At 34.4% G+C, this 22,737-nt stretch overlaps 1 protein-coding gene and 1 long non-coding RNA gene across 9 annotated transcripts in view; one reads left to right on the forward strand and one right to left on the reverse strand.

Annotated features, from left to right (window-relative positions):
- Positions 1-22,737, forward strand: part of LOC138332983 (uncharacterized) — a 323,160-nt gene that overhangs the window by 45,931 nt on the left and 254,492 nt on the right. The gene's annotated exons all lie outside the window — the stretch shown is intronic.
- LOC138332971 (uncharacterized) lies at positions 6,459-21,623 on the reverse strand. 8 transcript variants are annotated; one of them, XR_011209916.1, is made up of 12 exons: positions 21,314-21,585; positions 20,907-20,989; positions 20,392-20,465; positions 20,029-20,075; positions 18,981-19,719; positions 17,960-18,042; positions 17,120-17,206; positions 15,946-16,068; positions 15,000-15,122; positions 14,620-14,687; positions 14,381-14,514; positions 13,919-14,008 (listed from the first exon to the last, which is right to left on the reverse strand). XR_011209916.1 is itself a non-coding variant. In XM_069281054.1 (11 exons), the coding sequence occupies exons 3-11, from the start codon at positions 14,498-14,500 to the stop codon at positions 6,853-6,855; spliced, it is 1,065 nt and encodes a 354-aa protein (XP_069137155.1). In that variant the 5' UTR covers positions 14,501-14,514; positions 14,620-14,687; positions 15,000-15,070; the 3' UTR covers positions 6,459-6,852. The 8 variants fall into 8 exon arrangements, 6 of the variants coding, with proteins under 6 accessions (XP_069137155.1, XP_069137156.1, XP_069137154.1 ...); XR_011209915.1 differs by lacking the exon at positions 13,919-14,008 and adding an exon at positions 14,168-14,254 and having other exon boundaries at positions 21,314-21,584; XM_069281054.1 differs by lacking the exons at positions 15,946-16,068; positions 17,120-17,206; positions 17,960-18,042; ... (3 more) ...; positions 20,907-20,989; positions 21,314-21,585 and adding exons at positions 6,459-6,991; positions 7,590-7,660; positions 8,370-8,455; ... (2 more) ...; positions 12,187-12,315; positions 14,168-14,254 and having other exon boundaries at positions 15,000-15,070.

Below are 22,737 nucleotides of genomic sequence, written 5' to 3' on the forward strand. Positions count from 1 at the left end.
TTGGGAGAGCTATTGTGACTTTATCTGTGGATTATTACAACACTTTGTGTGGATTTATTCATATTGCCTGGAACTTTACAAATTATCTGTGGACATTCATTTTCCTTGTGGATTTGTGATTATTGTTAATTTGAAACCTGGAAGGATCAAGGATTATACCAGGACATTCACATACAGATAAGTAACACTTTAAATCATCGTATTACTCTTGTACCACCACCAATTACTTTAGATATTGTAAACCATCTCTGTATAATATTGTATATATAATTAAATTGTGTTTTGAATTTAGCTGCTGGTTTCTCATTTCTGTTGTTCGTTCATGTAACACAATAATGGTTTGCATAATCATTGCTTTGCTCCATTAGCAGTAATAGGCGCCAATTGTAGCTCTATTTAGACGTCAACATTATCTGTCCAAAAGTCTTTTGAGCTACAATATTGCGGCTAATGTTGGCCATCATTATCGTTTAGGTAACTCCGTCGAATACAACCCAGAATGAAGTATATCGAACTAGTGATCATATGATTTATGGTCTGACTCTACCAATAAATTAAATGTACATAAATATGTATAGAATAATATATCCAAAACCACATACCTGGGTGCTTGTACACAAACTCCTGATCCCAGCCACCACTCGTAAACCTACAGCATTACAACGCACAACGAGCACGGGTTACTTACCTGTTTGGAGCACGTGCGCGAGTCCGTGCATAGATATATGAGATATAGTACATAACCGAGACCACAGGGGCTTGGTACATCGCAAGAATAAATAGAAACGAGGGTTAATCACACTGGTACATGTTTTAGCCTGGGCTGTCGCATCAAAACCGGGCGCTTGTTTTTCAAACTCGGGGCTTGGAATATTGACTAAAATGTTCTCTTCCATTTACTTATGTCAATCTCATGGATTCGACTTTTAATAAATCTGAATCAGTACACTGAAATCTAGGGCGACTTTTTGTTACATTGAGCATTTCAAACATCTCGATCATTTCAGTTGTTTCCACTGTATCGTGGCTAAATATCGCTAGATTCCGTCTTTGGCCTCTGCTCGCCAAAGGGTTTATTATGTCAAACTTTATTGTAATACTTGTTTTCTTTCTATATTATTTACAGTTGATTTTATATCATCTAACGGCGTTTATTTTATGTTTGATAAAGGGACAGACAATATACAAGGTCAGAATTACTACCTTGTTCCGCAGTCTTTTCTAGCAATACACTAAATTTAGGATCTTATCTCTTTCTTCTTCCTAACGTCTCCCATGACACCACCTCACTTTCAGTCTTTAGTTGAGCGCTCGCCCCTGTGAGGAAGCTCTGGGTTCTGTCTCATGCAAGACCTGGCCGAGACACACCATAGTTTTTAAAAGTGGTAGTTTCTACTCCTGCTTAACGCTCAGCATTATGATACAGGGATTGGGACGACTGTTTCGCTTCTTGTCAGTATAATGTGACCGGGTGGGTAGCTACTGTTGTAGCGGAAAAGACCAAAACACGAACCTCGCACACATACACGCAACACATCTAATACATGGAGGCCGTCCTTACATGACCCTGGCTGTTAATAGGACGTTAAAGATGCTCCACCGCCGACAGAGCATAAATGATACTCATCATTTGAACATTAATTGGTGTTTAATCGTGTACATTTATGTCTAATTAACAAAAAAAAATGTATTTTACTTTCAGTGCATGCACAAACAGTACTTTATTCCATATAGGACATAGTGCCACAGATTTTTTTCGGGATGCAATTAATTATTTTTAATATTTTTAACTTGAAGTAAAATTAAAAGCTCAAACTTTTCAATGGTGGTAATAGTGTAAAGTAAGTAACTTTTGTAACTGAACAAAAATGCTAAATCGTCTGCTCCTGTTTTTGATAGTGAAAAAATACCATTTGTCAGCGGTGGAGCATCTTTAATTAATCAAACAAACAAATAACCACTCACTTACCTGATTTTGTGCTAAAATGCTAAGTACGGTCACGCTAAAACTTAAAACCTAAGTCAGATTCAATCAGCACATATATCATTGTGCAAACATGTACATGTATGGTGCTAAAGAATTGTCCGATGACACGAGAGCAAAACATGTATCCTAACTAGTATTTTTAACTTCAGGTAAACAATGTGTATTATACATGTAATTATATTTCTGTTGTTACCTGTTCCTTGAATTTGGCGATTTATGATATATTGTCTTTTTTGGCCTATACAGCCAAAGGAACAACTTCCATTTTTACTAGCCATGTAAATCTAGTAACGAACAAAATTATGTACCTTTAAAATACTAAATAAAGAATAGTTCAATTACGGAAACAACGTGCAGTTTTTAATGACATATACATGTACCATATTACCTATATTATCACAAATCATTGTCTTTTACGGCTTCATTTTCCTCACGACTAACACCAATGTTCACACATACATAAGATAAGATAATATTAAGATAAGATTTATTCTGGTTCAGGACAATCATGAGTCCTCTATACCAGACTCGTAGATACATATTACATAAGTCATAAATGCATTTATAATCTGTCCACATCATACAAAATTGTGATATTATGATATTGTTGCTTCGTAATTGAAAAAATGTTCCTGATTCTTCCAGTGATTATCCAACTTATTCTTATACGAATTTACATTAATTGCTGATACAACATGTTCTGGCAGTTCATTCCAAATATTTACAGTTCTTAATAAATAGTTCTTTCGTATGTCCTCTAGAACTATTGCGGTCTGATGCATCTTTCCAAAGTAACATGGCATTGAAACATTCTTTATCGTAGAAATGACTTGTTATCTTATATAGTTCGATCATATCTCCCCTGATTCTCCTGAAGGCTAGCGTTGGTAAATTTAGTTTCTTCAACCTGTCTTGGTAGGTCATGTTTTCATTTCTGGGAGACATCTAGTTGCTCTTCTTTGAACACAATCTATTTTTTCAATATGTATTTTAGATGTGTACCCACACAGGCCTGGCATAATCGAGCTGGTATCTTACTAAACATTTGTATAGGGGAATAAATAACTCTTTATCCATAAACTGGAAAGTTCTTCTGAGAAGTGCGAACATAGAATTTGCTTTCTTAACTTTTTCTGATATGTGTTCATCCAAAGTTAATTCCGAGTCTATAGTTACTCCTATGTCATTTTCCTGGATGGTTTTCTGCATGTTGTTTCCGTTGAGATGATAAAATTGTTCAGTTTCATTGTGGTTCCTGCCACGTCTTCTGCCTATCCTCATTTTAGCAGCCAGGTGTCGCTCCACTTACACAAATGTCAAGGTCTTTCTGAAGATCTAGGCTTTCTTGATTACTTTCAATTATTCGAAATATCTTAGTATCATCAGCAAATAAGAACATATCCGAGTCTACTGTTTCAGGGAGGTCATTCACGTTAATAAGAAACATTAAAGGGCCTAGTACAGAATCTTGTGGAACTCCTGATGTTACGTTGGTCCATTCGGAATCTACGCCGTTTACCGATCCTTTTTCCTGTCGACTTATTAAGAATGACGAAATCCTAGAGATTATTTGATTGGCAAAAATTATAAGAATGTAGTTTGTTGATTAATCTGTTATGAGGAACCGTATCGAAAGCCTTCTGGTAATCCATATAAATACAATCTATTACGTGTCCTTTATCCATAGCTTCAGTCCATTTATCGAGTACTTCAAGTAGCTGTAAATATGTTGATCGCCCTGATATAAAACCATATTGCTTATCCGAGAAGTAGTTATTTATCCTCATGAATTTAGTTATATGTTCTCTTATGATGGATTCTAGAACTTTACATCTATTACATTGTTTCACGCACAAAATAAGGAAAAATCAATCAAGCGAGCGCCCGTGGTTTGGCAAAAAGCGAGAGCCCCTGTGTTTGACGCCTTATTATGAACGCGAAAACTTCACTGAGTATGTTGATCAACAGCCTGATACAAGTATTTATCTCTTATACATTCCAAGAATTTAGAACTGGCATCGTCCTTTGAATTTCAGTTTATATCAGGAAAATCAAAATCATATGTTATTGCTAGGTGCGAGAAAGATTTATTACACGCATTTGACAACAACTTGTTCAGATCCTATAAATTATAACCATCTGACAATGGACTTTTATATGCATCCAAACAATAGTGACTCATTCCCCTTCAGGCATATCTTTACCTACACGCTTCCTCAACAGTAATTAGTCGGTTTGAGACATACATAACACGCAACACCTCTTTTACAATTTTATGGACATTTACTAGGAAACATTTCATATCCTGGTATCTGTAATTCGGATTTATCAATACTGTAGCGCACATTTTTATGGAGCACTTCCGTTATAGTTATAACGTCTGGCGGCTGATTTCCACATATAAATCTGCTTTTGAATTCTTTAAACAAATTTAAAAACTGTCAACACTTGTACTTAAACACAACAAACTTGAACTAACAAACTTATTTACACGTTTTTCAATCTTATCAGTATCTTCACATCCTTTACTTAATGCTCCCTTAGTGTTTATGAGAGAACTTTATTATTTTTCTGGTCCACAGAGGACCCCGTACTCTGTACTTGTCTTCCCCAAACGAGTTATCTTCCCTCTTTTTGCCTCATCTCTCGAGCGCACCAGCACAAACTTGCTCCTGGCTCCTACAACAATGTAAGTTCAGTAAAAAAGGTGATATTGCGAACTAACTTAAGGTTTAAGACCCTGTTTAAACTAGTGATTTTTGTATACCTATATATCACTTCTTAGGTGTGTTTGAAAATGACTTAGTTGATATAAAGTGTCTATGCATCCGTCCTAACCTTAAATATCACTGTTGACTCGTAGATTGTTGTGTTGTTTGTAAAGTTTGGCAAAATATGCAAGAAATAGTCCTTTTTATTGTTGCATGTCCACAGGGTTCGGTACATATTTCTGTCACCAAATAACCATGACATTATGTTTATTAGTGTTTGTAGCATGTAGTAGGAGCGCTGGTTTGATCGGATTCGACTTACATAGGCATACACACCGAGTCCTCTTTGACCTTGTCAGGAAAATAGCAGCTGTAGATTATATAATGCAAATAAATGATACAAAATTATCCAGGCAAAATTCAAAACAAAATGAAACGTGTTTTCGCCTTTTCGGAGAGCGAAAGGCACTGTGGTTTATATTTAATTAGTATCCAGTCGTATATCTTCAAACATATTCGGAGGTACCATTATTTCCTATCCCTAAACGGACCGAAGGTCAGGATGACCTATTTCTATACCCCGATTTGATTAAAGATTTTGACAACTCATAGCTTCATAAGGATCTACTCTAGTGAAAAGTAATTTTTTTTCAGATGACTAACTTCTTTTAATAGGATAGAGTTTTGGAAATTAGGAATTTATACCAAAGATAAAAATAGAATGAAAATGATATGGTGGTGTGCTTGATTTTGAGCTATTATGAATCAAATATAGCTATTGGACGTAAATTGCGATTTTACCGGAATTTCACTGTTTGAGCAAACACCCGACAAACTAAAGCAATGTGTTTGCAAATAAGCTGTCTGATAAGTGTGAATAAATTGACACACAAATATTTTCTTTATGAAACTAATAATACCAAACAGCCAACCAATTATTTTTGCTCAATACAGTTGTATATGTTACTCCTACCTCGTTTTTAACAAATTTTGACAGAATCAACGGTTCACAGAAAATGTTGTGATAACGAACTTTAAAAAAAAAAAAAGCAAAAACCATTATATAATTTGTTATTCTTGTGCCTTTCTTGCTAAAAATGCTTATCATTTTCATCTCAATCTACCTAAATTTAAGATTTACAGCAAAACTTAACTTGATATAGCTCGCACCGGCAAGTTAAGTAAGATATTGAAGTAAAAAAGGTGAATTTTCACCTCTATCAAGTGTAAGAATGCACGTTTACAAACTGGCCGCCAAATTGACCATTTCTTAAAATTCGTGTATAAAAATTTTACAAGCAATAAAAGTATTTTTTGTCATATTTCCTATATGGCAACTTGCTGCAAAATGTGATAATTAGTTTTTGAAAATTACGAAAATGTTGAAACGAAACTGAAAGAACTCACCAGAGCAGATCCATTGCTTGTGAAACACACGCGAAATTAAAATTTTGGTTGGTTTGTTTATTTTTACGTCCTATTAACAGCCAGGGTCATGTAAGGACGTGCCAGGTTTGTTGGTGGAGGAAAGCCGGAGTACCCGGAGAAAAAACACCGACCAGCGGTCAGTGCCTGGCAACTGCCCCACATGGGATTCGAACCCGCATCCCAGAGGTGGAGGGCTTGTGGTAATATGTCGGGACAATTAAAAAAACCCATATGTTTGCGGGTAATGAAAATTGATCACAAATACGCAGAAAATCATTTTGTTGGAGCGATAAGTTGTTAGTTATTTTAAAAACAAACACAACAGCCACATATATTCGTTTACATATGTATTTAAAACAAACAGAATGACGCAACATGATATGTCATATATAACAGAACTGAAAAGGTTAAAATAGATACATAATGACAAAGGCTATAGCCAGTGATCAAACTTAAAACATTCTTCATTAATCATCATATTATTTAATATATCACAATGAACTATACATGTAACAGTTATACACACTGAGCAAAGTACAACAATAATTTCAACTAAAATAGCATACCTTGGTCGCCAATACACCCCACTTTGTTATAGAAATTATCACAGACGATTTTCGATGGCACAACAGTACTAGTATCTGTACATTTATATTTGAAATTGTGTATCAAAATGTTTATCACGTTAATTAGTCCATATCACGTGATACATAATTCCAATACGTGTTATTTGCTCTGATTGCGACGATTCATATCTTCCACAGACATTTCTATTCGAGTCTCCTTTGACCTGTCTGTCGTAGACCCATTTCTCATTCTGGGAGGCAGTATAGTCAGAGACGTGCCACCGGGTTTTCTTCCTCCACTGAAACACGCATGTGGATTCATGAGGAATGGGTAATGGTACACATAGAATAGTGAATAGAATTATCTCTTCTGATAGAGAATCTAGGTGAATTCAAGGAAATGTGAACAAGAAAGGTGAAATAAGGACATATAATTACACATAACACTTGTAATGGGCGATAACAATATTCGGAACTAAGCACATATTCAATATCATTCTTGCATTTCTAATACATACGTGTATAATATTTTATTGTATATCCCTATACTAGTACATTGTTACATTTGTTCAAGTCAGTTATGAGTTTCCTGAGCTCACTTTTTTATTTCTATACAATGTATATCATTTCCATACCAATCATCTAAAATCCTCTAAATTCAGAGATTTCAAGTTTGCTAAGTTTCAGTGAAGAGGAAAATCTTCCGAAAGAAAATTATAGACATACATAGGCCAGTGCATGGTAACTTCCTAGCGTGATCCAGAAGATACAGCTATTTGTAGATGGTGGAACAACTTATATATAATCATACTATCTCTATCCTTGAGCCCGCATCACTAACAAAACGACAGCATTGCTTTAAAATATTAATTTGCGTTAAAAAAGAATGACACTTACACAAGTTCCACTTCAAAACGTCCGCCTGCTCCGAAACGGTACCTTCTTATTACTTTGTTCGGCCAGCGTACCTGTAATATGGAGGACATGGGGATGTAATGTAAACGACCTTCAGTCAACGAATGGTTCATTAACATAATACTGGATTGACATGTAATTACTACGGTGGCTGATTTGTGCCATTTCGTCTTTCACCCCGAAAAAGACGAAAATTGAATAACTTAACTCTCTTTTTTTGTCTTGTTGGGGCGAACGGACGAAAATTAACAAACGTTAGATTTCGTCTTTTTGGCTCGAAAAGACGGAAAGTCAAACACGAAAAGACGAAAGTTATGCACGCTAATTAGCGTCTCAATATTCTCCCGAAATTGCCCCAAAAAGACGAAAATTAAGAAACCTTAAGTTTCGTCTATTCTGGGCGAAGAGACGGAAAAACGAAATTTAATTTTCGTCTTTTGCCCGGACATGACAAAAAAAAGAGAGATATTTTTGAAGGCGAAAATACGAATATTTAAGTCGCTAATAAACGTGCACTAATTTCGTATTTTCAAGTTTTATTTTTCGCCTTTTTGTACCGAAAACACGAGATACAGAAATGGTTAATTTTGGGGCGAAAAGACGAAATGGCACAAATCAGTCACCGTAAATTACTCCATAATTTATTTTCATGTCATATTTTTGCTAATCAGCGACAGTTGATTTTCTATAAATTCTCAATGTTTAATAAGGATGATTTGGTCGTATAATGAAAACTTTGTCAACGTTGTTATAGTGCCTTACATGGACAAACTGTGCGGAACGAGTTCGACACACCACCCCTATGTTTCCTTCACCCCCATCCTGATCGCCATGTAGCCAGTCCTTGCCTACAATGTAAAACACTTCGTGTACTTAGTCCATAATCATGATTATAATGATCTAACAATTGAATATTATATTAGTTTTAATTTAAATTTCTTTATGTTCTACATTGTTTCCAGCAATGATCACCCTCGGAAACCCAGTATGTAAACTCCATTACGCTCGTAACTTAGTATAGGCTGATAACGTAACATTGGTAACCGACGACCATCAATGATTTATATACTCAAATTGTTGGCGAAAAGCTACAGGAAATAACATGGGTTAGAACAAATGCCGAAATGCGGACGAGGATATATCCATAGAGGATGAAATCTGACAACAGTAAACAGTTATACACAGTTATGTTGAATATGCATGTTTTTTTCGGATACAATTAAAACAATGCAAGTTCTAACAACTAGAGCAGGCATACCTCGTTTAACTTTACACCCCACTGCTATACGTTGGTGCTCCGTAAGTTCCCGCTCCTCGTCCACGACCATGACGTCATGTATCCCAGGGATGTAGTGGTACGTGTTCCGGTCACCATTGAGATCCCACTCAACCCACACCATGCCTAGGTACAAATAAAAATAAGTATTCTGTGGTCAAAATATTTCGCAGTAAGATATAATCTATAGGCCAGCTGTATATAGCTGGAGGTTCAAGGCGTTCGTTTTTATCCAGGATGCAATTTTAATTTACAAAAATACAGTATATATTAAAGCCCACCACCTTTCCGAAACGACTTCACATCTTTAAAATGGGAATGCAAAATGAGATTGATAATTTTATAGACTCCCAAAAATGATTAGCTTAACATTATTAATACTACACGTATTGTCACCTTCTGAACAAATTAATCAAAATAAATTAATTGTGAAGCAATTGCATACTATAAAATAATTCCAACTTCTACCATGGCAATTTATCATTTGGATTGAAAATATCAACAGCTCCTCTGAAGAAAACAAGAAAATGATTATGGATTTTCAAATTATTTGGTATAGAACAAGTACAAACAAGTGAAGATGTCATGACAAACTTACCTATAGAACAAGTACATACAAGTGAAGATGTCATGACAAACTTACCCATAGAACAAGTACATACAAGTGAAGATGTCATGACAAACTTACCCATAGAACAAGTACATACAAGTGAAGATGTCATGACAAACTTACCTATAGAACAAGTACATACAAGTGAAGATGTCATGACAAACTTACCCATAGAACAAGTACATACAAGTGAAGATGTCATGACAAACTTACCCATAGAACAAGTACAAACAAGTGAAGATGTCATGACAAACTTACCCATGAACAAGTACAAACAAGTGAAGATGTCATGACAAACTTACCCATAGAACAGTACAAACAAGTGAAGATGTCATGACAAACTTACCCATAAACAAGTACAAACAAGTGAAGATGTCATGACAAACTTACCCATAGAACAAGTACAAACAAGTGAAGATGTCATGACAAACTTACCCATAGAACAAGTACATACAAGTGAAGATGTCATGACAAACTTACCCATAGAACAAGTACATACAAGTGAAGATGTCATGACAAACTTACCATAGAACAAGTACATACAAGTGAAGATGTCATGACAAACTTACCATAGAACAAGTACATACAAGTGAAGATGTCATGACAAACTTACCCATAGAACAAGTACAAACAAGTGAAGATGTCATGACAAACTTACCCATAGAACAAGTACAAACAAGTGAAGATGTCATGACAAACTTACCCATAGAACAAGTACAAACAAGTGAAGATGTCATGACAAACTTACCTATAGAACAAGTACATACAAGTGAAGATGTCATGACAAACTTACCCATAGAACAAGTACATACAAGTGAAGATGTCATGACAAACTTACCCATAGAACAAGTACATACAAGTGAAGATGTCATGACAAACTTACCCATAGAACAAGTACATACAAGTGAAGATGTCATGACAAACTTACCCATAGAACAAGTACATACAAGTGAAGATGTCATGACAAACTTACCCATAGAACAAGTACATACAAGTGAAGATGTCATGACAAACTTACCCATAGAACAAGTACATACAAGTGAAGATGTCATGACAAACTTACCTATAGAACAAGTACAAACAAGTGAAGATGTCATAACAAACTTACCATAGAACAAGTACATACAAGTGAAGATGTCATGACAAACTTACCCATAGAACAAGTACATACAAGTGAAGATGTCATGACAAACTTACCATAAACAGTACAACAATGAAGATGTCATGAAACTTACCATAGAACAGTACATACAAGTGAAGATGTCATGACAAACTTACCCATAGAACAAGTACATACAAGTGAAGATGTCATGACAAACTTACCATAGAAAGTACAACAGTTGTAAACAAGTACATACAAGTGAAGATGTCATGACAAACTTACCCATAGAACAAGTACATACAAGTGAAGATGTCATGACAAACTTACCCATAGAACAAGTACATACAAATGAAGATGTCATGACAAACTTACCTATAGAACAAGTACATACAAGTGAAGATGTCATGACAAACTTACCCATATAACAAGTACATACAAGTGAAGATGTCATGACAAACTTACCCATAGAACAAGTACATAAAAGTGAAGATGTCATGACAAAGCAAAGACTATAAGATTCTTTCATATGTGGATATGATGAATAGAGATATGCTACACTCGGGACCATAAAAAAATGTTGTAAAACCCTCGGCAAACCTAGAGTTTTACAACTTTCGGGTAGAATATCCCTGTCCTTCATATCCGCACGTGAAAAAGTGTTTTTCTTCCATACTTGACAGGGTTATCATGTGGTTGCTAGGGGAAAATATAAGAATATATATATAATGTATTGTACCTGTGTAAGAAGACGGATAAGATGCGCTTTATACTGGCATGACGTCATCGATACACGTGAAGACTGTTTTCAAGGACGTTATTAATTTTAACGCATTGCAACGTCTCTATGAAGTTGACGCTATAACATAATTCTAAACTGAATTTTAAACTGAATCTTTAAAGTATGGGAAAACAATTCTCATGAAAGAGTTTGGTTGTCAACATTCGGCAAGCCTCATGTTGCCCAACCAAAATCTTTCACTCGGGTTGAAATATCCCTGTCACTTGATAGTCCCACAAGACAGACATTATATCATAAGAAGAAACAGACATTATACTATAAGACACACATTACATAACACTTACTTTCTGAATCATGTCCGACCACGGTCCCAGGACCTCCACTATCCTGGTTACCCCAGTGCCAGGTGGGACCCCGTCGGACACGTGTTCCAATACACGGCATGTACGAATTGACCTCATCCATGACGTCACCCTGACCGGAAAACATCAAGCTCATTTCCCGACGTTTCGTGTACTTCATTGCAAGTGTTAGGGTATCCATCTGATTCAGCAAAATTTGATATCTTTAGTGTATTTACTCGGGGGAAATATCTTCAGTGCATGTACGCGGGGTTGCTATCTAGTGTATGTACGCGGGTTGATATTTTCATAGTTTGACACTATGGTAGCGAAAATATGATTCTCGTAAAATAGAGAAATGAATGAAATTTCTGTATCTGCATAGCCAAAGCGCGAAATTTCAAAATCGATAAAATCTTATATGAAATTAATGGCGAAAATTTAAGATATACATTATTATATCATTTCTAATTTTTTTTATGAAATTATTAAACATTTCTGTTTTATATGCCTTGCTCTGTTCAAAGTTTGGCTCTCCTGGAGTGGTCGACTCCACGCCTATAATGGCCTTCAGGAAAGGCTCGCGGTCTACACCGGGCTCCAGATCTTTACATTCATGGACGTAGTTGGCGGCCGCGCTCTGGAAATGTTGAATAAATAAACAACTGATATGACCAACAAAAAAACTCAATGCCTACCGTATGTATAAAACATTTTGTGGACTAAATTTTTTCTCAATCCTTGTATTCCCATAGGCACATTGCTTGGGATTTTGATAATCTTTGCTCAAGATGTTACAAGTGGGTTCTGACTAGACTTCATTGCTACTTCGGACAAATGTGTGTGGGTGATGCGACATCATATATGTAACAGGTTGGCTTTGTTAAAGGATGAGTGTCAATTTGTGTCCTCTGGCGGCCATGACCGATAAGCATTATTTTTGTTTACATGGGTTAGGACATAGGATTATGGTCAGGTCAGCGTCACTTATGAGTTATAGGTTGGAGGTAAACATGGAAGGGGTCAATTTGTCAAATTTCTGTTTTGTCCAGTTTTGTTAGAACCAAATGGCATTTTTATTGATTTGTCATGAATTACAATATTATGCATTGATATGTTGAAAATACAACAAATTGGAAAATATACCTTTCTATAAAAAAAATAGGACAAATTTTTATTTTTCAAACTTTAAAACACCAAAAGATGTTTTGCTCTGTTCAGAAAAAGTATATTAACAGTATCATTGGTACAGTCTTGTTCTCCTGCGGTAGTTCATGTTATTTACATCGATTAATGTATGTCATTAAAGGGACAATTCGGTTTAAGAGTACATTTAAACATGCACATATTTCGAAAACAAACTAGTTCTAAGGGAAATTAGATTAGTTTGTTTAACTGTGATATGTCAGAAAAGCCCACTGTAGTCAAATGTAAGTGAAAAGTTCAATCGCCATTACACAGAGCCTTGTATGCCGAACCCTGACCCTTGCCTGTGTAGTAAAGAATTTTTTGTCTAGAACTACTCAAATCGCTCTTGCAGTTGCGTTAACATTATAAGATGCATGTTCTTGTCTAAAAATAATTTCATCAACTCCTCAGTGGTTATGTATTGCATTTGTTTAACGTGCGTGAATTTGACTCGGGTAAGGTTACAGCCTACATGTTGTACCTGTTTAATCGTATTGATCAACGATTTGGAATTTCAATGGTATTAATCAAAATACTTAGCCATGTTGTGGAATTTGTCACTATTTCTTGTTATATGTTTCATAAGGAATGTAGAACAATACATTTATGCCATATTTTGCTTCTTTGTTATGTAAAAGAATTAACCTGAGTGAATTGTCCCTTTAATTTTCTTGAGAATCTTATTTTGTGACATAAGTACTCTCAAAACAAAGCTAATAACATTGTAAATCTACTCTTTACGGCATAGTATACATTCTTTCTAACGAAACGAAAATTAAAAAAAAAAACTTTTATGTTAACAAAGGTTAAATTCAATTCAATTTCAATTCATTTTATTCCGAATGCAAACAGCATATAGGATTACAATAAACATACATATGACAACATATCAAAAATGTGCAAGATATCGGAGAACACAGCCAATGTAATACAACACAAAATATGATATATATTACAAAATGTAGGTGTGAATATTAATAAGTTATCAGGTTAAAAGGTTATCATGTGACTTAAAGGTCAAGTACCTACACTTCATCCCATACGCCATAACTGACCTGATGCTGTGCATGTTGTACAATTCTAGCGTGTATGTCACTCTTAATTAGATCCCCTCCAGACAGCCTCGCGATTAGTTCCAATGGCCTCTATAATGGTTAATAAAAGGAATACCGTTTATTTATGTATAAATGGCAAATGTCTTACAGATATTTTTGTTCAGAATTAACAATGACATAGGAGACATTTCTTTAGTGTAATAAAAAAACCACATATATATAAAATAACAGGCAACTAGGGCAACTTACTTCATCGTAATCTCCGACTGGGACACAATACAGGGTATTACCTGAAGTTTGCAGCAGTTGACCCGCGGCGATCATATTTGAATTAACCTAAAATGAAATCATCTTTATAGATACAAATATATGCAAATTGTACAAACAGGCAATGATAAAATCATTCCAAGTGGTAAGGAAAAGCACGTATTATTGACAAGGATCTTTCTTTGATCATCTCACCAAAATTTTGGCCTTAGGGTCATTCGGTCTGACAGTATCTCCGGAGAGACACCATTGATCGGGCGTCCCTTTACCATCTGATATAAGGATAATTCTGGAACCAACAGGAATTCCTCTCATGGTGACTCGTCTTCCTGAATATAATGACAAAGGAAAATAAAAAAAATCATACAAATAAACGATATCTACAAAGAATTATTAATTGGATACTACTGGAACCAGACGCTACAGAATCTCACCATTGCCTTCGCAAGCGCCATGTGTATCCCCTCGAACAATGGACTTGGACCTTCTGGCTTTAGAGACACTATCAAAAGAAGAACAATTAGGAAGAAAGAAATAACATTTTAAATATATGATGACAAAACTCCCCTAAATTATGGCACATACATCTTTAAAGGGTAACGTAGAGTATCGTAGTGGTGCGGAAATACAAGTGTAATTTTAATTAGATTGCCAGAAGAAGTAAACGACTACTGCTTTATCTCCTGATATCGATATGCAAACAAATCTCAATCTCGAATTAGTACACCACTGAACGTACTGTAACCAGCACAGCTAAATAGCGTTGGTGTGACTTGTGTGACTATGGGGTGATAAGATGGACATAGATACTCACATAAAACGTCCTTCACCTTGTCATATCGGTTGGTGAGATGAAGTGGCACGCATGGTTTCTTTCCAAAAGTTGCTATACCAACGTTTTCGTCAATGCCAAGGACGACAGATACATGTTGAATACCTAAAATAATTCAAGCATTCTGTAACGTAACATACTATGTCAAGCTTGTTCCAACGGCTGGGCTTTGCGCCTGGTTCATCGTTCTAGGAAGGACAAAACACAGTGTTTCTCATGGTGAGTATCTATACCTGTTTTGCTAACAGTAAGCATTCATATATGGAATATGGACCCAAACACTAAACTAGTGAAAATAAACAAAATATAGATTTTAACGAAAAATTCAAAGGAAATAGATAATGTACACGGGGAACTATCATGAGCTTAATATATTCCATTGGATATATTCGGCATACATGTATATTCTCCTACAAACCAAAGAAAAGTATTACAGAAGTTAAGGATGGTGTAAGGGTCATCTACAAACCAAAGAAAAGTAGTACAGAAGTTAAGGATGGTAAAAAGGTCATCTACAAACCAAAGAAAAACATTACAGAAGTAAAGGATGGTAAAAGGGTCATCTACAAACCAAAGAAAAACATTACAGAAGTAAAGGATGGTAAAAGGGTTATCTACAAACCAAAGAAAAGTATTACAGATATTAAGTCACGTTTTTCTGTGATACTTTCCTATAGAAGGTACAATGTAGTATGTTTGTGAAACTGAGCCCAGGGAGGGTTGATGTTTCAAGCTTCATCGCTCACCAAACAAATCAAAGTCAATCATAAACCGTAGTTAAATACTTATCTATTATATATATATCCTGACCAAGAATAGTAGTCCATGGGAATGCAGAAGAAATGCAAATTGTGTTAAATCCTTTAAAACGTTTTTTTGTATCTAAATAATATCAAAACAACGTCATGTTATTATAAGATTAACATACCTTCGACAAACTGTAACGCTAATACAATCATATCCCGGAACGCTGCACCTTCCATGCTGCCCGACGTGTCTAAACACAAAACCGTGTCGGGGCCAATGCCACGTGGTAGCTTCTCAGCTTCTCCTAAAACATAATTAATCTCTTAAATCAGCCTTGATTACATCGGATACAAAATTTTTTTTTTTTTTTTTTTGCATATTTCATTAATGTAATATAACTTAGATTTTCATTGACTGGAAATGCAATAATGCATTATTACGCCAGTAAACAATGAAAAGACGTCAGAAGTCGAGGACGTAGTGACAAAGTGGCGGACTCCGCTCGAGTTTTACGACACAGTTGATATAGACTTCATGTGATGAAAGTATGTAACACGCAAAAATAAAAACTTCTTAGACTAGTTTCATAAAATCTTATTTGGAATTGAACACTAATGTGTACGGATATCTATTGAAAATATACAGCATGTCTATTTAAAAAACAACAACAACAACAAAAAACAAAACAAAAAAACCACACACATCTTGGTCACAGTTAACTATCTGCTCTGGTGAAATTTCAGTCTCGTTGAAGTTTCATCTAAACATTAATCAAAGAGTTTTTGGGATTTTCAAATACTAATTGTCTCAATTTGTAGCAACCGGGTTGTCATTTAGAAAATATGTCATAACATTAGATTCTATTGTTTGTAGAATTTGTGTACACAGATTTCAAGAAATGAAAAAGGTGCATTTCTTACAGTATGTAGAGAGGTGAAATTTCACATTTTTCTCTTCAATAATTTTAATTAACTCGCCGGTGCAACAACATGTTTATCTATATTAAGTTAATTTTTGCTGTAAATCTTTTTCGGGTTATCTATTAATAGGTTAGCTATATATTATTGGTTTTCTTAAAGAAAACTTTGGGTTTTGTCAATTATGCGGATTTCCATACTTATCAGATAACTAATTTGTATTGGCTTCGTTTGTCTGATGTACGCTCAAAACAGTGAACAAATAACAATTTACGTCCAATAGCTATCTTTGATTCATAATAGCTCAAAATCAAACACATTACTATATTACTTTTAACATTTTTAACCTTGTTATGAATTCCTATTTCCAAAAATCTATATTAGAAAAAGTTAGTGATCAGAAAAAATAGACTTTTAACTTTTTTTTTCTCCATCTACCTTTACGTTTTTCTCTCTCTGCTCTTTCTTTAATCTCCTCAATTACTTCCGCAAGCTTCATATGGTCCTCCATCATAGTGTCAACAGCTTAAAAGGAGATATTACAGTAAATGAATCATCGATATCTATACTAAACAACATCAGTCAAGAGAGAGTAGTGACACGATCACAACATCGTAGATAATGACATCTATGTAGACGGGAACTACTGATCAATTCAAAGAACATGAAATCAATTTGACCGTGAAATTCCCTATAGTTTGCTAAACAGATCTGTATGTTTAAATTATTTTCTTTTGCGAGTAAATAAATACGTTGTATACAATCGTAAAGATGTATTGTACACTACCTGTTATCGAGCAATGATTGTTTGTTTATTTTACTTGTTATCGAGCAATGATTGTTTATTTTACTTGTTATCGAGCAATGATTGTTTATTTTACTTGTTATCGAGCAATGATTGTTTATTTTACTTGTTATCGAGCAATGATTGTTTATTTTACTTGTTATCGAGCAATGATTGTTTATTTATTTTACTTGTTATCGAGCAATGATTGTTTATTTTACTTGTTATCGAGCAATGATTGTTTATTTTACTTGTTATCGAGCAATGATTGTTTATTTTACTTGTTTATCGAGCAATGATTGTTTATTTTACTTGTTATCGAGCAATGATTGTTTATTTTACTTGTTATCGAGCAATGATTGTTTATTTTACTTGTTATCGAGCAATGATTGTTTATTTTAAAAATAAAACTTTATTTTAAAAATAAAACTAAAATTGAACATGTGTATTTAAATGTATCTTTCAGATATATGATATAGCGTAAATATACATACTGAGTTGTCCTTCTTGATGAACAAAATGTCCTATAAGGTCTGGTTCGTCCAACAATAGTTTCCACGACTCATCCAAACTAGTTCTTGTATATGAAACACATACAAGTAGCAAAACTATATATGTAATGGATATTTGTCAATCAAACTATTATATTCCAGAACTTGATATAATTATAATGTAATTATAGCTGAACTTTTACATCGCTGATTCTAACTTTGTATTGGATTATAATCATATACATTTCTATATAAACAAAGGCGTCAATATGAAGTGGATCAAATTCGCTAGCCAATGGTATAAACAATTTAATCATCGCATGACAAAATTAGAATCGGATGAAGATATATAGACAAACATGAAGTGAGCTGAATCCATATCATCATCAGACAAAACAAGTGTAGATAAAGACATATTACAGGTACCGCTACCTTTCCTGGGCAAAATTTAAAGGTTTCTTAAAGACATTAATAACAAAAGGAAATATATATCGATGGCCTAAGAGGAGATTACAACACCAAACATATGCAATATTTTCTGCGTAATATACGATAACAGTGGAACACTGTTTTGCCATCTGGCGCAGTAATAGTCAACTACCACGCGGTATTTAGGACATAAAATGACCCGTGTTATGAAAATTAACATTTAATTATGATGAATAAAACTGTTCAGAAGGTGATGATAGGTGTTGTAGTAACTGTAAGTTGATAACTTTTGCGACTCTAAAAAATTATTGATCTCGTTTTACATTCCCATTTTAAAAAGCTATTTCGGAAAGGTAGTGGGCCTTTTAAATGAAACACATGTGGATTAACCAATCAACGAGTCCATCAACAGATCAATGTTTCAAATAAGTCAGCAATATAGGGGAGACAATCCAAATATGCTAAAAAGACGACAACAAATCGCTCAATACGTGTATATAGATACAAGACATTTTTTTATAATTAAGATTGTTTACGAACGAGCGAGTCATTCAACAATCAGATAAACTCAACGTTGTCATGGTTACGTAAATACCTGACCATGTCCTGTCCTAGTCCATCCGTAGTCAAGCCAGCACTCTTCATCATATTTTGAGTTTGACGTGTCATTTCTTCTTTTACTTTCTCATTTTTCAACAGATCTGCAAAATTTCTTAAATCAAAATTTTCGTCTGTTTCCACTTCAGTCTTTTCACATAAACTGATGTTGACTGTTTGTTTCTTATCTCTTTTTTTCATTTCAATTTTTTTTGAATAGTTGAGTCTGTTATCATCTTCAGGTTTCGTCAATTTTCTTTTTAAACCGCCATGTTGTTTGGCTGCACGATTCTGCCTTTCACTACCAGTGGATGTCTTACTAGTAGTGGGTTGTCGCGTGGTATGACCTTCGGTTAGATTCTCAGGTTCAACGCAGTGTTGATCGGCGTCGTCAGCAAATCGGACTTTCTTTTTGCTCTTGCGTTTTTCTGTAGTATAACCTTTGATATTCACTGTTGATTCATTTACTTGACGTCCCGGATTATGTTTGGTGATGTTTGTCTTGTGTTTGCCTTGCCGAAGAGGTAGCTGCGAGCCTCCGTTCTCAGGTGAGTTGGATTGACTCTCTGTCCTTTTTAGATCGCGTCCTTGTTTCGAAGTGTGTGTATAATCACTCATTACTGTCGCTGCCCGCTCGACCTTCGATCCTAGATTACGGACCATGTCCTCTAACTGACGAAACTCATCGTCTCCTTTCCGTATACGACTCTCCAGACGTTTGAAGGAAACGTCTAAATCTAAAAATATGAACATAATGGATTAAAGAAAATAAAATACTATAAATATCACTCATTTTTGCGGTGAATTAATTTCGCTATTTTCATGTACCCACATAACAACCTCGCGGTATAGTGCGAAATGATTCCTAAATGAATATACACGGGAAATTATACCATATGCGAAAATAAAATGTTTTTTAATAATTGAAAGTACACATTTAACACATAAAGCGGTAAATTGATTTTGTATTGTTACGCAGAGTTATCAATTCTTTGGGAGCGATTATATGATCCACAAATCTATAGGCAAATGGAAATATGTCTAACCGTTTATTCTACGACTCTGATCTTTGTCGGCGGCCTCACTGGCGTCCCTACAAACAATGAAAACATCTGTATATGCCTCAACATTTCCACAATGCATATGTTGTGGTACAAAACTTCTAACGATTTCTCGTTCGACAAAAATGAGATTTTTTTTAACAAATTAATGTTACTACATTTAAGGTTTGATGGTTTATCTGGAGTGTTTGTGTCATTTTTATACGTTGTTTGTAAACAGTTTTTCAGCAATCTTATATCAATGCAGGCACAGTCATTTATCGGTAGGACATTTCGTGTAACATGTCAATGTAAACAGACAGTTTATACTTGGGAACGTCACACGTACCAACTCTCATCAACCCTTACCATTGTTGTAGGATGTGTAGCACCTTGTCATTGGTTTCAAAAAGACATGAAAGTTTTTCCTTCATACAGGTAATCTAAATATTAAATAGATACTTCAATGAATATAAATTTATAAATCAACATCCTTAAGCACAAAGTATCTCAAAATAAATAAATAAATAAAATATTGATAAATATAAACATAAAATACATGTGTGCGTCTCTTTATTGCCATAACGTAATTTCACAAACTACTTCTCATTTCCGATTCTATTATATCCCATTTATTTATCCAGTATATAAAGGTGCAATTTAGTTTTTATCCAGCTTGAATTTGTGGTCCATACAAGTTCGTTCTAATGTTTATAAAATATTTGCATTTTCAGATATTAGAAAAAAGCTACTGCATAGTGAAAAACGGAAAATCATTACATTTAATATTCTCTTCTCATTTTTATGTATTAAATGTGTTGAAAAAATTCTAGATAGAGAATTTATATATTATATGATTAAGTGTTGATGTTTTGATATAATACCTCTTCCATGGTGTAACTGATAACGGTTGTGTATCACACTGTCAGGGGAAACAACTCCAACATCTTATATGGTTTTTCCATCACTGTAATACATTTAAAAAAACAACTTAAAAACAAATCTTTAGGGCTGGAAATAACAATTAAATAGAATGAAGTTATACATCACAGTATGAAAAAATATAAAAGAAAAATGGAGATCACATGTAAAATATGTTGATCTACTTTCGATTTCCGTATTGTATACATAATGTAGTTATTGGCATTTCTACTTTCGGTTTGTCTAATCCATGTAATTATATCAACACTTTTCATAGCAGTGAATGCGTATAATGCAAATATCCCTTCAGGCCATGATTTTATATACACGATATAACAATATTAAACAATGGATATGATATAAAACATACCTTAATCAACCTGAACGACATCGGACACACAGTCGCTCCGGTTAATACCATAGTACACCATGACGTCAGATTTTGTAAACGGAAATAAAAGGATCAAAATTGTGAACGATTAATGAATGTGTCTTCATGACATTTTACATTTTAAAATATGCATAGTAGCATAATTACCCAAGATCCTACTATATCGATGTGACGAGGTACAGTGCACTGTTATAGTAACTGTAAAATTACTTCCGGGTCGAAATTAGGTCAGGTTCAGTCTATATAATACACCGATCAATAAGTAAAGTAGAAAGATCTTTGTTGTGTATTTGTCCACACATGTTAATGTGCACAAAGAGATATTCATGAATGGTGAGTCACGGACGTTCATATAATTATAGTATGTATGTATCGAAATGATACATGCCCTTTAATTTTCTATTTTTTTTTAGAAAAATATCATACTATATAGTTCGCGATGGTTTAGGTTGAGAATTACCTTTGAAACCTCTGAAAGCGTTATTCACGTGTTTCATGATTATAATTTTTTGAAAAAGATAATCTCCACTATTGGGGACTTTTGGATATAACGCCAATCATATAGAGTGTTTTATCTCTCTCTACTTTGTGGCCTAGTCGTCCCCATGGAGTAGTCAGAATGTAAACTAAATATGGATATCAGTTGTCACCGACTGCTAATTTGTTTTATTCATTTTAGAGTCCCCGTGTGTACATGTAAAGGTATTTATTTTTTCTCTTCTTGCAAAATCGAATTTTTAAGATTGGTATTTATTCTGTGATATATTAATTTTATATAGATGTAAATTACATTATGATGTTCACATAACATACCATCAACATTCAACTGTTACTACATACTTGTCAATAAATATTCGAACCATAAATATTTTGTCTATGCTTGATTGCCTATCTAATGATTTAAAATTCAATCAAATGTAACGCAGACGGAGTTGTCCCTCCCCAAACCAATTAGCATCGTTTGACTTGTAAATGTAATTAATCTTGAAGTAGGACTCCATGGTCTGTATCGTATTAGCAATAAACACATATTAAAAACGTAATATTTGAAAGGATTGTGATATTACTGTTTCGCGATAATTTGGTTGGTCATGTCATTTTATGCTATCAATACTATTCTAACGTTACTAAATCAGTGTTTTTTTCTGATTATTGCAGTAACCTCTATGGTAAAGAGTGAACGTACTGTTAAAACACAGTACAAAAAGGACAGTGGACAAATCATTATCCTCTTCATAGGACGCAGGTTAAGATCGATAATAATGTAAAATACGTAATGAAATATCGCTTTTAATTTTGTGAAATCGTTGATTTAAAAGGTCCTTAGAAGATGATGAAATATCGATTGACTTTGAAGATGTTTTATCCATTTTATTCTTTAACAAGCGCTTTTTCTATATCGT

The sequence above is a fragment of the Argopecten irradians genome, chromosome 10 (genome assembly GCF_041381155.1).
Source record: "Argopecten irradians isolate NY chromosome 10, Ai_NY, whole genome shotgun sequence".
Lineage (NCBI taxonomy): Eukaryota > Metazoa > Mollusca > Bivalvia > Pectinida > Pectinidae > Argopecten > Argopecten irradians.